Source organism: Conger conger, chromosome 8 (assembly GCF_963514075.1).
Source record: "Conger conger chromosome 8, fConCon1.1, whole genome shotgun sequence".
Lineage (NCBI taxonomy): Eukaryota > Metazoa > Chordata > Actinopteri > Anguilliformes > Congridae > Conger > Conger conger.
This window is the reverse complement of record NC_083767.1, coordinates 52,675,580-52,692,751: the sequence shown is the minus strand read 5'-3', so window position 1 is coordinate 52,692,751 and position 17,172 is coordinate 52,675,580. Positions and strand designations below refer to the sequence as shown.

Genomic DNA, 17,172 nt, shown 5'->3' with positions numbered 1-17,172 from the left:
AAGTGAATCTGATAGAATTCCTCTGTAATATCAAGTAGTAGCCTTCATAATTTGATGGATATTGGTATCAGTGAAGATGACAAGATTTGCACTTGCCAAAGTATCCTGATATATATTGGCAGGTTATTGGATTTTATTGAACAACACTGTTTAGAACAGAGGAAAGTGACAACACCTTAAACCATTTTCCTCTAAATAAAGTTAATTGTGTCAGTGGAAGAATGAACATCACGAGGACCTCAGCCAATTTAAAGTCCCCGGACCATATTGCTTTTTTCGGGTACAAATATTGACTTGAAATGGAACATAATTTTAGGATTGGGCAAAATAGTACTTTGGCAGTAGTTTCACACAAAACAAAAGAAAGGATTCCAAGTTTGTTCTGAAATCACCCAAAAGGAGAAGTGGCCTAGGTCTGATACTGTGAAGCACAAGGAATTCTGCTTAGGGACAGCTGGCTGCTCACATACATGAACGTCAGTTACGCTCTTGGCACATCTCTAGTAAAACATATTTTAAGGAATCATTTGTAACGTTTCTTGAGTTCGTTTAAAAAAATAATAAGAAGAAGATTGGGCCATCTGGGAACTTGGTTGTAGCTACACAACACTCTGGGAAATAGCCTTTCACCCTACATACCACACTTCTGAATGTGTCCCATGAGTGAGATCACAGCAAAGGATTCGTGGCGTTTTCAAAGCTGAGCTGGCTGTTGAAGAGGGTGGAAATTAACAGTTTTATTGACATCGTAAAACCTTTTAAACTCACGGCTGTCATATTTTGCCTGGTTTTTCTAATTGGCATTGACAATTGAATTGTGTTTATACAAAGAAGAAACAAATTAAATTGAAAACCTTTGTATTTACGTCTGAACCAGAGTTTTAGTGTGCATATTTCTGTGACTTATTACTAAATGCCTGCATCTTGCCCCCAGCATTTGCTGAAGAATCACATGCTAAAACACTACTTGCTCCTGATTTATGGTATCTATAAGGTCATGAGGACATCAGCATTCATAACCCCTCTCATTCCTCTGTCTCCCTGAATAATATGATTAGAATTTGAATCAATATTAATCAATAACTGCAACTCTAATTGTGTGCTAAGTGTCATCTGATTTTTTTGTTGCTGTTTTTTGGGGGGTGCAGCTTGGGGGGAACACATCATAGCCTTAGTGAATGTGAGAACCGTGTTGGGGCTGACAAGAAGCGATAGGACATTTTCTAGCCGCCCAGGAAATTCCATAAGAATTTATACAGAAGAGACCTATTTAAAGTAAACATATCTTAATATGTAATTTATCACATTCAGCTATTACGTACATTTATTATGTACAGTAGGGATATTCAACCACAATTAATGTCACATGAAAAACATTCTGTTTATCTCTTTAAACTGACATGGCGTTCAGCTATGCCCAGCCTGGTTTGTTCAAATATTGGTATGTCATGGCTTTTTCTAATTCCACTGTGTTCAAAGCTTCTCCCAAACCATGAATAAAACGGTCTGGGCTTTTGTTAATGATCACTATCTGATCACTTCAATTAAAGTGAGATTGCCATGTAAACAACTGAATGCTTTTTATTGAGACATTGCAGAGTTGAGTTACCTGCGGGAGGATTGCAGCTGGTGTGTTTGCAGTTGGAAACTGTTTGTGGGGTTATTCGAGTGACTAATGAATTGGTGTTCATGTAGTGTTTAACACAATATGCTTACTCCAGTCTGTGACACAATGACCCCATTTGGTTATCTAAGTATTGGGATTTTGTCTTGTCTAAAACACGGAGTTATTCCACTAAACAAATTTAGATCGACGTCTCTCACATATGGGTTTATTCTACTTTTGAACACTCTGCTGGTTCGTTCCGCTTCCTGTCAGTCATACAGGTACTACGCGCGATAATGGGCCAGATATACTAAAGATTAACCCTGATTAGCGAAGCTGGACTATTGACCTTGCGCAAATACCTGACTTGTTTTGTAATTAAACCTTACAGTAGATTGCCTGTGTTCTGGGAGAGAGCCAGAGAAAGCACTACTGGGGGATGTGTAGTCACTGTCCAAGGCCAGATTAAACTGATCAGGATTGTATCATTTTATAGGTTATTTATCCGATATGCTGTTCTATAATCAGAAAATTGTTCTGAGATACTGTGGTGTATTTGTTATCCTCATGTCTTCCCTGTTGGTGGCATGAATTTAACATCAGTTTAATAAATAAATATTACCAAGCGGGAAATACACTTCAGTTGAAAAACTTGGAATTGCTTTAATGCTGGGATGTCTTTCAAAGGAAAACTTGAGCTTTGGGGAAAAAAACGTTACCTCTGTTCAAAACTGTCTGAAATCTTCAGTCTTTAATGTTTTCTTCTGTGTTTAATCCAAATGACTGCACACAGAAGAATCCAAAAACAGCAAATTCCAGAAAACTGAAAAGGAACTCTGCATCTTAAATGAGTTTTAGCATACTGGCTGTCGATGAAAGCATGTAGACATGAGGTAAAGAGGAGGATCGATACTGAAGGGAACATTGTAAGTCCGGCTCCAGCTCTTTGAATTAGGAAGGGTTCCAGATCTTTTGCGATGGCACATCTCCTCACTACCTCTCCTGTCCTCTCCTCTCCTCTCCCCAGGAGCATGAGGGCAGTAAGGGTGCTTCTCTGAGCCCCTACACCCAGCACAATTCTACCTCACCCACGAAGATGGAAGACGGTGGCCGCCCGGGAAGTGAGCCCGGCTCGGCCACAGCGCTGGGCACCCCGGAGCGGCGTAAAGGGAGCCTGGCCGACGTGGTGGACACGCTGAAGCAGCGCAAGATGGAGGAGCTTATCAAGAACGAACCAGAGGGTGAGTACTCTGAAGCCCTGTCTGTGCTCTCATGCTCTCCGAAGGTCCTGTCTGTGCTCTCTCTTTCTGTCTCTCGTCCTGTGCTGTCCCTTTCGACTGCTTCCTGTCTGGACTTGCTGTCTCATGTATGTACTTCCTGTCAGTGCTGTCAGTTGTCTCGCCTACTTCCTATCTGTGATGTCATTGTTCCTTTTACTTCCTGTGTAAAGTCTGACTTTCAACTGCTTACTGGCTATATCTTCTCCCAAACCTCTTCCGTGTTTTGGGGACTGTTGGTGTTTTATTATAGCTGTAGTTTTATCATAATTCACAAAGCCTTTCTTTGACCTTTTTGCATGACTGATGTACAGTATACGGGTAAAGGAGAATGATTGTAGAGAGAGCCTGTGTTTTTGAAACTGCAGCTGATGTTGCACCTTCTTTGCTAGAAAGATATTTCTTAGAAGTATCTTTCAAGTTAGTATTTACTCAAAGTGTCCTTCAGGCCAGTAGTTTTGTAACAGCAGTAGTTTATTGGTATTGTAAGGTCAACAGTTTTTAAAGCACTACCAACAGCCAGGAAAGCCATTTTTACACGAGTGTCTAATAATGTTTGTAGTTTCTCAGTATTGTTACAAATGCCAGTAGTTTGAGTATGGTTCTGAGGAATTCTGGAACATTCCTTGCCTGAAGTGATGTGCTGGTTTGTGTGCTGTAGCTATGGCAGAAGCACCTCTTTGTTTCAGCAGGGACAGCACTAGTATCTTTGTCTTTTGGTCCTTTGCATATTTATTACCAGCCTCACTGTACTCAGACCATCAGTCTTTTACTGCAGGATGAGGAGAGATTGATATCAGCTCCTGCAGCATCCCTCACACACTCTGTTCAATAAAGTTCTCTTTCCCCTTATAAAGGAAGCGCCAACCTTTCAATGATTAACTTTCAGAATCATTCCCGAGACAGAAAGATGGCCATATTTACCAAGAAAACATGGATAACAATAAAAAGGTGTAACAATGAATTCAATGCTGTTCCAATCTGTGTGAAGTTAATTGGGAATTCACCATGACAAGTTGCAGAAAGCAGGCAATTATGCAGTCTCTCTTATGTAGATCCCAATTTTGGTTAATGTCATGCATTCCAAAACACAAGACAACACTTTACCTGGCCCTTATATTGAGAATCCATTCAAAAATGTAAACGTAGACAAAGTTATCAGGAATTAAAGACATGCCCACATAAGACTACAATATATTTATTCACATTTATATGTAAATAAATGGCCAAGACTTAACTGTTAAACTTAAAGTGTACTCAATGGACCATTTACAAAATCTCCCTTGGTTTTTAGTGCAGTCATTCTAGTAATACGTATGCATTTGAATAATTAAATGCACAAAAATGACGAAGAAAATTGCTCGGAATAGTGACTTGGTTTCACGTTATGACTTGGTGAAAAATCCCACACAGTCACTCCTTTAGTTAATACGGCAGCAGCTGCTAAGGGAGTCGCAGAAGGGGGGAGGACTGGCTCTTCAGGGCCGTACGGCGGGCGTCTCTCGGGGTACGGGGTGAGAGGTGCGGGGTGCGGGGCCAGGGCCGAGGTGTGGCGGGTGATTTGCGTGTGCCAGGGCGACATTCGCGGGCGCTCAGGGGGGCTGAGAGTAAGCAGCACTGAGACACGGTGTGGAGAGGGAGATCCATTAGTGCAGGACACAGCAGCCTTCAGAATGGGTCATGGGCCACGCATTATCTCTCTGCTGTTTGGAACAAAGGAACCCTGTGCTGAGAGAGAGAGAGAGAGAGAGAGAGAGGGGGAGGGAGAGGGAGAGAGAGAGAATGATAGAGAAAGAGACAGATAAAGAGAGAGGGGGGACAGAGAGGCCAATAAAATGAGAGGGAGAGAAAGAGAAAGAGGTATAGAGGGAGAGCATGAGAGAGAGAGAGAGATGAAGGGAGTGAGGTAGATGTATGGAGCTCTGCTCTTGTACCCAGATGTAAATCCAGTCCTTTCCTTTAGCCCATTGTGTGACTGTGCTCTGAAAGACCATTAGCAGAAAACGGCAGGTTGGGATGAAAGATTAATGAAGGCTTTAATCATTATGAAAGGACTCTATTATTATTTGTTTCATCCCTCCTTCCTCTTTTCACACGTCCCTGAATCCCGGCCTTCAGCCAGATCGATGACACACACCGAGACGTTCTAACGCAGTGAATGTGTGTGTGATGTGAAGAGGAACTACAGAGTGATAATGGGACTGCAAACAATAACTATCTTTAGTGCGCTGCTGACACATAGTGTATGAACATAGCACAGGGCTCAGTGAGGTGCAGAGACACAGGCCAGGATTCAATAGAATTTGTCCTTGATTTAAAAATAAATGCAAAATATAGTTTGCAATGAACTCACCAAATTATGAAAAGAACCTAAACCTCATTGTGAGTCAAATTAAAGACAGATGTTGATTGTATTCTTGCCATCATTTTGCTATATAACACCCACATTGAAGCATTGAGTCACAGTGTAGGTATAACATACAGCCCTCAGCAAGATGCACCTCATACTGTAGATATGTAGAATACATATAATATGCTCTGCAGTATAACTAACCCTGAAACACAATACCACAATACTTAGTGCTAAATCAACTCTAACAAGCTTATCCAAAAGGGACCATTTGTACTCTGTTAGTTTTAAGTAGGCCTTATCGGAGTTGATTTTAGATTAAACATTTTGCAGTGAAGAAGTTCTTTGTTTAGCCTCTTTTGTATTTGGGTTTATCATTTGAAGACTGTACATTTGCGAACAGAGAGACAGTACACACCAGAGGGTTGGCTTCATCAATGTGATTTGTAGGGAGCTGTCATGGGAAATAGGCACGGGAAGTTCGATTTTTAAAACAGATTGTAAATTGTAAGTTCCAAATTGCATAGTTACAATATATGGCAATGAAAATACTTCCACAAGGAATAGAAAATAGCCAACACAAATCTGGCCATCAAATCGGCTGCACTTTACCTCTTTCAGTTCCTTTTTAAAATAATTGCGTTGCAACAAAGTAATAGTTTTCATCACTTCAACTCACTGAACTCCAGTGCAGGTTTTTTTTTTGCAGAGTTTAAGTCTTTTGTTCAAAGATGGGTTTTTCAGCAGCAGAACCCCACTGCGATGCCCTCCAGTCGCTTGCTGTTCACAAGCCCTGTGTGTGCCTCTGTGTTTCTCGTCCACTTGAATGAGTGCATATCCCTTCATTTATCCTTTGGGAAGGACGTACACGAATGACACAAATCTTTATTAATCCGCCGCCATTGTGTCTCAGATGCATGGTGGGACAGACAGTCATCCGTGCAATCCGCTGCCTTCATCAGCCCACTGAATCAAGTGGCACTTTACATAAGAGACAATCAGCACTTTACATAAATACACTCTATACTTTACATAAAGATGATGATTACTTGATAGACTTCTGAATCCTTACTGAAAGCACATATTAGAAAGCAATATTCTGAATTTCACTTTCAGATAAATTCTTGCTTTAATAGGATGAATAGTGTCTGCAGTAAATAGCTTGCACATAGTAGTCATGCCAGTTGAGTGTTTTTAAGCACCACTTGGCTGCATGAAAAATGCTGATACTTGCATTGGAGATTTATATTTATAGAATGATATCATAAAGAAGAACCAATAATAATTATTTAACTTTCCGGAAATTACGTGTTTTATAAATACATGTCTCGCCTATTTGCACGTCACATTCATGAGTTTTCCCTTGCCAAGTCATGCTTTTCTTTTGCCAAAGTCATGATTTCCTGGTCTCTGTCATAGCACAGCTCTCAGGCCGGACAGTCGCTCAGAGAAGTCGTCGTTTGCGTTTCAGCCAATTCCTGCTCCCAGCAACCCAGTCCTGGGCTGCTCCACTTAGTTCTCAGATAAATGAGTAACTCTTCTCATTGAGTGTGGTGGGGAGTCGTTTATTAAACCTGCAGCCAGTGAAGATACTGGGTCACTCCCGTATGCCTATTCTCCCATGCGTGCGCCCGGGCTGGCTGTCTGAAGCACTGCCAGGACCCAGTCAGGAGCAGGGACACTGGGCCGGTAATATATCACTGCCAAACATGTCCCTAGTCAACGGCAACCATTCATCTCCCGTCTCTCAAAACCACAACCCCTAATGATTCATCTCACATCCCCCTACTGTAAATACACCACGCACATTCACAACAATAACTACACTGTGTCTGCTTCTGTAACAGTTTTATTTCACGCTGTAAATATTTGCACCTTCACCTTACATCTCCTTTCTTTCCCAAGGTTACTCATTAACTTTACAAATTTACTGTGCTCTCATATCCTCTTCCTCTTCCCCCTTCTCCAATAACCTCTCCTTTTCTATCCACTTCTCTCCTCTCTTGTCCTCTCCTCTCTTCTCCTCTTGTACCCACTCCTGTCCTCTCCTCTCCTCCCCGGTTGGCTGTATTTGTTTCTCCGCTGACTGTGGGCTCTTGTGTCTCAATAATCTCAGCTAGTGACAGCTGTGTGTGGGGTCTGGAGAGGTGGAGGTTAGATGCAGAAAAGCGTTCGTGCTGGAGTGTGCGGCGTGTGTGTGTTGTTTTTGTCATAATGAGAGGGAATCAGAGTACTGGGGTTGGGGGGGGGGGGGGGGTTCGAGAGGGACAAGAGCTCTCTCCACCATTCCCTCACCTGAGGTCCGTGATGCTGCTGTCGACCCGACTCATCACAGCTGTAATACTCCTGGGTTTACCCTGTACACTCCCCTACCCCCCTCACACACACACACTCACACACACACACACACACACTCACACACACGCGCGCGCGCACACACACCGCTGCCACTCTAAGAGCTTCCGTATGTGGTTTAACCCAGACTCGCTTCTGAGAGCTTCTGTATCTGGGGCACAGATGTTCTGAGCCTCCAGAGGAAGAGTGGGATCTTGATTCATGGATCCGGCCAGCCCTGGTTCCTGCAGCTAAGGGGAAGCCCCACATTGCAGGCTTCACAGGGTTTTTATGGGCCGGTCCTGGCTCAGAGCGAGGAGCCCTGCCACACCAGTGGGGCTCTGCAGCGGCACAGCGGTCTTTATGTATGTCAGAGATTTCTCTATCGATCCTGTCAGAACGAATACCCTCACAGCGCTGAACACCTCCTGTACCAGCCTGCAAGACACTCCATTGATCCCCGTATGTTTAATGGATTACAGTATGTTTAATTAATGATAGTATATTTATCGGTTTATTGAATTCTCCCCCAAATACGTGAGGCGCTCCTGCCTCCCGGCCCCAGGCTGTGGAGTGGCGCCGTCCGTGCTCAGCCGAAAACCCAGCTGAGCAGATTTACACCACCAGCGTCTGCAGACAAACTGTAAAATGGGATCTCACTTTGTCATAATCCCGAGAGCCCTGCCGCAGTAGCTGGACTGGAGAGAGTGGGACTTCAACAGGTTCCTCATTAATGGCTTCCATGCTTTTCACACAGAAAAGTGTGATTCAGGCGAGCTTCAGTCAGACTGTGATTTAGGGAGCAGCTGTGGGTCAGTTCTGCTGTGAGGTCAGCAGGTCTTGCCGAGGTAAATTGTTTTGTCTGATGCCAGGTCATTAGGTCACGCAGGAGGAGATACTAACCATAAATGGAGACAACCACAGGCAACAAAAAACACGTTATTCAACAAAGAGCACGGTTGTTATGTTTGTAGACCCTGAACAATAAACACAGTCAATATGCAAACACATTCATGAACACGGAAACTGGCTGAGGAAGGATCAAGGAGGATCCTATAACTGTCACATATGTGCAGAGGCCTCTTGGACAGCCCTGGAGTGTTTGCTCTTGTACTTGTGTGTGTGCGTGTTTGTGTGTGTGGCTGTGGAGTGACCAGTGACTGAGGCAGTTATGGAGGGACAGTTTAAAGAATGAAATTGCGAATGGCAGAGAGTGGCTGATCTGTGGAGCTGCTCACAGAAGCGGTGTTTGCGAGTGGCAGAGAGCGGCTGATCTGTGGAGCTGCTCACAGAGGCTGTGTGTGCGAGTGGCAGAGAGCGGCTGATCTGTGGAGCTGCTCACAGAGGCTGTGTGTGCGAGTGGCAGAGAGCAGCAGCTGATCTGTGGAGCTGCTCACAGAGGCTGTGTGTGCGAGTGGCAGAGAGCGGCTGATCTGTGGATAGAGCGGCTGATCTGTGGAGCTGCTCACAGAGGCTGTGTGTGCGAGTGGCAGAGAGCGGCTGATCTGTGGAGAGAGTGGCTGATCTGTGGAGCTGCTCACAGAGGCGGTGTGTGCGAGTGGCAGAGAGCGGCTGGTTCACAGGCTGAGCGTGGGAGAGCACGCAAACCTCCATATGTGATTTGCGCCATTTGGTAGTAATTAGTTTGTTGTATAATTGAACACTAAGTGCTGTGTGTTTTGCAGGCATTGTTTGCCGTTCTTTTCCGTCTCTCGGAGAGAAAGAGAAAAGCAGTGGCAGAGCTCAGGAGCTAAAAGAGAGGGGGGTTTGTGAATGTTGAAAGGGAGCGCTTTACTACTGTGCAGTGAGAAAGATGTGTCTTACATTCAGAGAAAAAGAGGAAACACACAGAGGCTAATGAGCTAGAGATGGGAGTCCAACTAAGCGAACGGACTGTATATCTCTAATATATAACAAACAGATCTCTGTTACATGACAGATTTCATTTTAGAGATTGGTGTTACTGTACCTGAAAGATTGGACAGTACAGTTTTTGTTATAAGGCAGATTTGATTGTAAATATTTCTTGTCCAGGAGAGATGGGACTGCATGTGCCAGTCTTACAGCACATATTTAACTTAATATCTGTGACAAGGCAGACTTGACTGTAAATGTCCTGTAAATACAAACTTGGTTATAGATCTTCCTCACAGAATGGATTTGACTACAGACTACACTCTGTTACAGGATAAATTTAAAGCACAGGTTTGACAGGCTGATTTGTCTTGCTTTTAACCAGAAAGAGTGAGTTGCTAAATATGTGTAGGAAAGCCAGGCACACACCTCCACATATAAGTTTCATTCTTCAGGGTTTTTGACAACTTTTTCAGTGCATCGTCGCTGGCTAAAACTTCCTAGAGGAACAAACAAATATCTTGTTTTTCTGATTCGATTGGATGTTTTTCTCTTATCCTTTTGGCATGCAAAACAGCCAAAGACATGGGAAGAACCTGTGGGTTATATTGCAGTCCATTGTTCTGATGTCTGAAAGAAGTATTCAAGTCACTTTATATTGAATTGTTTCATCTGGTTTCCAGTTTTTTTTTTTTTTGTAATTCTTCTAAGACCTTGAACAAGACAATCAATGGAGATGAAAGCTTTTTTGTCTCACTCTTGTTTTGTCTTTCTTAAGCGATTGAACAATACAGTGCGGATGGGAATGCGGCCCTGTTGCTTTGTGCACTACATGTGCTGAAAGGGTTTTATAAAACAGTCCTGTTGTCTTTTGCTCCGAGTGTGTGCATGGATGGGAAAATCAGGCCCGTGTCTTTGTGTGCTGCGTGTGTGTAAAGTTTTATATTCACCACCTGGTGTGGCATTTATATTGCCACAAAAGCCCAAGGTCCATGAATTAGACAGATTTCCATAGCGGTGTCATTAGAACCTCCATCAGCGAGCTATCCTTGCGATTGGCCCCTACACCCGAGTTTCAAGCAAGGCCCCTCTGTGCCTACTTTAAACAGCCTCTATTTACATAAGGCTGGAGGACTTTACTGTACCGTCATCGCGCGTGCAAATTAGTATGTTAAATAATTCTGCTGACTTTTCATGTGGGGTTGATTGCGATTAAGACACAAGTTTTGTCATTAGGGGCTACGTTTATATGCACGCCGCACACACACAAACACACATACACCCACACGCACGCCGATTTCATGAGTGTTTCACCTGTCTGAGCGATGATTACAAGAAGGCTGCTTTCGAAATTTCAACTGAATCATAATCCATATGCTAATTTGCTCAATCCACCCCTATCAATTAACTTGTAAAATTTATTTTGAGTGTGTACAGGAATTTTTAAGTCAATGCTAAGTAATAAAATGGAATGTTTCATGAATATGTATAATATTTTTAAACCTTTGTAGTACTCATATAAAAATAAAATTCATAATGCTATTTCTGCCTTTTAACCTGTGCACTAACTGCATGTGCTTAGCTCCTGTGTGCCTCTTATTTTGTTTCAGTAAAAGATGTATGATACCATGGTGACTTATGAGCAGAAAACTCTCATTATGTTTACAGCATATAAACACTTCCACTCTTTCATGCAAAGCATATTAGCACACTCGTACACACTCTCACACGCACTCACATACACTCTTACGCAAATTCAAAAGCAATTCACTCTTACAAGCTCCCTCAAACTGACATACAAATGCACAGAAGCATTCACACAAACTCTAATACATTTGTGTATACTACAGTCACACACTCTGACTTTCTCACGCATGCGTGTGCATATTCTACTCACACACGCAGTTGTGCATTTTTCACTTTCCTGACACTCTCATTTGTTCACGCGCACTCGCACATTTACACACGCGCGCTCAGTGAAAAGGGAGGGAAAGGGGGAGGCTGTGCCGGAGGAGGTTCGGGGAGGGGGGGTGGGATAGCGGGGGAAGGCGGGGGTCTCCCCACACAGAGAGAACATATTAATTAACCCCCAATAGCTGCAGAGGGATGAGGGAGTCAGACAGAGCAGCTTTGAGATGAAGTGATCTCTCTCTCCGCCACTGCACTGGGGTCAGGCCCCGGGACCAGAACAAAAGGACTCCTTATTAGAGCCAGATGTTCAGAGACAGACCAGGCGGCTCAGAGACCCCCCCCGCCCAGGCCGAGGGGCCGCTCTGCTCGGGAGAGGCCCAGACCGTGCCCGCCAGCCTGGCAGCCCGCCGCGGCCCGCCCCACCTCCACGCAGAGCCCCGGAAGGCCGAACAGGTGTTCCCCACTTTTGATTTCAGTGTATTTAAATGAATCCTGTCAGCTCAGCTGTTCAAACAACTGCTGCCTGCAGCTGCTCGTCACTTCGGGCTGGATCCGTCCCAGGCTGCCACTCTTCCAGCCAGCAGGGTGACACTGCTCGGCGACAGGGTGACACCGGCACCCTCTGTTCCCCGCCGTCCGTTCCCCTGGTCTTTTTACGGTCGAGCGGCGGTCCCGTCCTCGCGGTCTGTGCCGCGGACCGTTCTGTTGCGTTTTTAGGAGGAATCCTCCAGAATCCCTCCCGCCAGGATGCAGCGGTTTATGGGTTTCAGTGGAGGCCACGCAGAGGGAGATGAGGGTGTGTTTAATCGCCCTATCAGTGCTGTGTGTACGCCATCCCCTCGCTCAGGTACTCGATGCTTCTCTGCTGAGTGTTCCTCAATCAGACTTTGAGAAGGTCTTGATTACACTCAGCCTCAGGAAAACAAGTTTAGCTCACTAGGAACACGTGCCCGCTGCGCAATTTGCTGTCCTTGTCAATAGGAAAATATATATATATTGTAGGAGGGTTCATTCTGGTTTCGGGGAGCAGAGTTGTGAGGGAAAACCTGAGGTTTATGAGTGTGGGTACATGGGATCAGGTCAGACGTGGAGGTAAAAATTTAAGGTCTTGTAGACCCTTCCCTGGTGCCTGACTTAATTCAACGACAAAAAAAAAGTTAATGTTTATCGCTACTTTTTTTTCCCTCTGCGTCTTGTACAGAGACACAGCTTTCCCTTTTCCTTTTTTTCTAAATGTATCTAGTTCTCACTTTGACAGCATTACGGAAGGGGGGAGATGGAGAGGGAGTGAGATTGATCTTCTAAGAAATGATATATCAGTCTTTGTCTGGCGTGGTTTTAGACGCATGTGTGTGAAAAGACTATGTACCTGTGAATAAACAGGGTGCAGAGACCAAGCGGCTGCTGACAGTTGATATATTCTGTGTCTGCAATTTATACAGAGGCCTGGGTGACTTTAATGTGTGGCTTCCGTTTTTTAAACCATTGTGTTTTTTATTTTTTGTATTATTTAACAGATTTTGTTTTTTTAAAGATACAATTAACTAAAATAACCAAGGTAAAAATCAAACAACTATTTAAAAAGCTTTTAATTATTTTTTTAGAGACCATTCACTGTGTGTTCTTGGCTGAACACTTTCTTTGAAATTCTGTTCAATTTCAAATATATTTAGACATTTAAAAAAATAATTGTATAAATGAAACAGCAGTTGTGAAATAAATTATTTCTTACTCTGATAAATAATTAAAATAATCATTGTGAAATAATATTTGTATTACTTTGATATAGTTTCCTTTTAAATAAAACATTTCTTAAAATACAGACTTTCCCAAAAAGACCATTATTAATGAAGAGGTGTACTTTGTTTGCACTGTTCAAGTTCCTTTATATTTTGAAATAACCACATTTATATGTTGGCTATGTTATTCCATACCTGAATCAGAAAGAGCTGCCACTTTTAGTGTTTGTGTGTTTGTGTGTGTGCCTGTATGTGTGTGTGTATATGTGTGTGTGTTTGTGTAAAATCTTAGTGATTGCAGTCCTGTGACTACATTTCTGATTGCTTTCTGATTTGTTTCCTGGTCAGTGGAAATAAGTTGTGTCAGTATTTGTCAGTGCTACCATATTTGTAGAATTGCAGTACACAAAATGGATGACTTTTTTTTTCCCAGCAAGAGGAAACTGAACCATATAGAAACCATGTAATGAATCATGCATTCCAGGGCATCTACAGTAATGCTTTAACTTTGTTAAGACTGCACTGTACAGTACATTAGAGTGCAGAAGTAAACTAATTAAGAGCTTTAAGGCATGAGAATACTGTTGTTGACAGGACTGGGAGAGAGATGGCACCCTCCCTGCAGCCTAACCGATGCAGTGCAGTATCTACCCCAATATCGCTATTATTCATATTTCATCAGCCTATCAGAACTGGTCCCAGGCCTGCTCTTTATCTGCTGTTAACAGCTGCATGGCAGCCCTCTCTGGGCCGATGCTGGACAGCTCTTACTGTCCCTATTCAAATCCAGGCTTCACTCAACAGCCTCTAAGTACTGCTGAACAATCCCCCACTGTGTGTGTATGTGTTGTCATGAGTGTGTCGTGGATGTGTGTATGTGTGTGTGTGTGTCTGCCTGTGTGTGTGTTGTGTGTGTGTGTGTGTGCGTGCGTGCATTTGCGTGTGTGTGTCAGGTTGGAAAGCTGAGAAATTCAATGAAACCGCGACGGAATACAAACAAACTTCTCTGTCAATCAGGCGATGGTACACACAAACATCATAATAATTTTGATAATAATACTCATCCGTCAGGAATGTAATTGGAACAGGAGGTGAGCAACACAGTCTCTTGTTTTTGATTGGGCTCCTAATTATAAGGTAGCAGCAATGTGTCAGGAGTGTTTCTCTCAGCAACTGATGAGGCTGTGACAGGCCTGTTCCAAACCAAGAGATGAGCTGAAAGCAATCTGTCCATTTCCACTGTGTGTCTGGAGTGTGTGTGTGTGTGTGTGTGTGTGTTTGCGTTCTTGCATGTGCTTTTGTGTGTCTGCGGGCTCACACATGGGTGAGTGTGTGTGTTTGTGTGTGTGTGTGTGTCTGAGCATTCTGAGCATGAAAACAGCCAACGGTCCCAGTGTTGGTCTTGAATAGCCATGGCTTATCTTGTCATTGTAATGTTGTCAGCACACCCAGCTGGATAAATACAGGTTAAATATATAAGTGTTAGAGGGCACTGGACTGATGGTAGCTGGGATTAGAGAGGTAAGACTGGGACTCAGAACTGCACTGGCTGGAATGGGCTGGGCAGGGCTGCGTGGCTAAGCTGGCAGTTCAGACTGGTGGGCTGGGATTCAGTCTGCGGGAGAAATTGTTGGTCCTAACTGGGTAGTGGTGTAGAGGAATGCTGAGGCCCTCTATGTTTCACTGTTGTACATACACTACATCACTCTGAAAATAAATTCAATTACAGCAAAAACATTGAAACCATCTGAAGTGTGTGCGTATAAGGAACAGAAAATTAATAGGCTTGCTGGCTTTTACCACGTCTGAAAATTTAATTTGCTTTTTTATTTTTACAATGTCATGCCCTCTCTGCAGTTTTAGCAATCTGCCAGTGTCATGTTGGCTGGGAATTTGGTTGAAATAAAATTGGACATAATCACCCACAACGCCATCTGTCACCAGAAAGAAAGGAAGTGAAAATTTGGAAGGGCATAGCTATGTTTTAGATTTAACTTGATTTGCCACATTATTGTCAATGCCCTTAATTATGGAGCGTTCGGTAAATGTGTCCCTTTACGGTTGTATCAAATGGAAGTTTGTAAGCTGCTTAGATATAGTTATTGATCAAGTATAATTGAAGCTGTGAAAATTTCAGCTTGGATTGACAAAGTCAACATAAATAGCCATCTCCATCAACATTATATATTAATGTATCTACTAATAAACGATGTATTTATTCATTTATTTCCCATGTTTATGAATTCATATCTTGTATTTTACTGTTAATTGTAAATATCTGCCTTATTACATTTGATACTGTGAACAAATATTTAGTGTTATCCAGATGAATCTCTGAATATCGTGTTTTTTTCCTTCAGAATCCGTGAATAAATAGCTGGCCCTTTCCCGTCGAATCCGCGCGAGAGGGAAAAACACGGACAACTTTGTTCTCCTCTCCAGGAATGTGTAACAGTAGAGCAGCGGCGGTGTGGCAGCGCTGCTTCTGTGCAGGTCGGCATGGCGATGTGGTGACCAGATTTGGCCCGGGATTAAAGTCCCGCTGAATACTGGACTATTGTGGCAGTTTACAGACCTTAGATAAACTGTGGCGGTGTTGTATAATTGGTTATTCAGTCCTGACCCCTGCTTTGCGCTCTGCGCCAGAAACTGCACACCCTGCTGCCAAGGGGAGTCAATGCGGAGCCTGTTGGGGTGGGGCCGGGCGGGGCTCGGCCGGAGCCAGGGCCTTTCCTGTGGGCCCTTCCCATCCCAGCTGGGGCTGGAGTAGGGACAGAGGTGCTTTTGTTGTACAGAGGGGGCCTGGCTCCCTCCTCCTCCTCCTCCTCCTCCTCCCCCCCTCTCTTTTTCTCCCCCGCTCTCCCCCTTTTTTTTTTACATCTCTTTTTTTTCTTTTTTCTTTTTTCCCCCCAACAAAGAGTCTCCCGGCTTCACAAATATGAGATAATAGGAGAATAGCTGGCTGTTTTCCGTGAGTCAGGGAGCATGTACGGACCGAGGCATAGAGCGCAGAGCGAGAGAGATTACATTGTTTGTGAAGTTGGAACAAGCGCAGTGATTTTCCCAGCAGGTCTGAGGGCTAAAATTAGACTTGAGCGTGGAGTTGGGTCCCGGTCCCGTGCCTGTGTTTCGGCAGGCGGTCGGAACCGACGTTTTGGGGCCCGTCACGATTGGCCCGCTGGATTGTGCGGGATCCAATGGCTCCGAGGGACATGTTATGATAAAATGAATTCTTCTGGGTCTGTGTTTCCTCTGGAGCGGGGGGGCTGAGGAGGGGTGGGGGTGGGGCTGCCGCTGACGTGGTCATTTCCAGCTTCGACTTCAACACCTGATTAATGTTTCTTTTTTAAATGAAAGATGTTATGCCCAAAATAACTGAATCTCAGACGATGTATTTAAAAGTAATGTGATGTTGCTCACGGTGTGCTTTTTATGGTAACTATTCTTAAACAGTTTTTTCCTCTTTGCAAATGAATGGGAAAAAGGGAATGGGACACTACTTTTAATATGTCTTTGTCTGATAACAGTACTTTCATTACATACTTGCCCATAAATGGTGGTTGAAGTTATTTTAGCTTCCTGATGTGAAAATAGTGCTATTTCACCTTCATCCTGGGTTGCTGGAGGGGTAGGGAGGCATTGGGCTAGATTTAAAATGCTCTGAGAAGGGGGGGAGGATATGAATGGAAGATTAAAAATGCTTTGGGGTGGGGTATGGTAAGTTTAGTATGAATATTCTAAATGGGAGAGTACAGATTATAAACAGACTGTGGATACAGCGTCTCACCCTTATTCCACTCATAAAAAGAGCTGAAAGAGGTGCTTTGAGACGCTCAGCTTTAAACCTACCGCAGGTTCCATTAGCACCGCGCTGCCCCTCACAGCAGTGTATATTCAGAGAACAATGTCCCTTATACAGATCCCTGTCTAAATATCAGCTTGCTGTGTGCGCCAGCTCTAAGCCAAGAGCTCTATAAGATACCGATCAGGGAGAAGGGGCTACAACTCCTCCCTGAGTGGGCCACATTCAAGCTAATGGAGCTTTTTACCGAAAGCCAACACCCAAAAATAATATATAAAACAAAAAGAACAATCAATTGA

At 43.7% G+C, this 17,172-nt stretch overlaps 1 protein-coding gene across 1 annotated transcript in view; it reads left to right on the top strand.

Moving 5' to 3' along the window:
* sox5 (SRY-box transcription factor 5) overlaps positions 1-17,172 on the top strand; it is an 80,994-nt gene that overhangs the window by 15,898 nt on the left and 47,924 nt on the right. Inside the window, exon 3 of the mRNA XM_061251904.1 lies at positions 2,634-2,847. Within this exon, the coding sequence (XP_061107888.1) occupies positions 2,634-2,847 (214 nt within the window). The remainder of the gene's footprint in view (positions 1-2,633; positions 2,848-17,172) is intronic.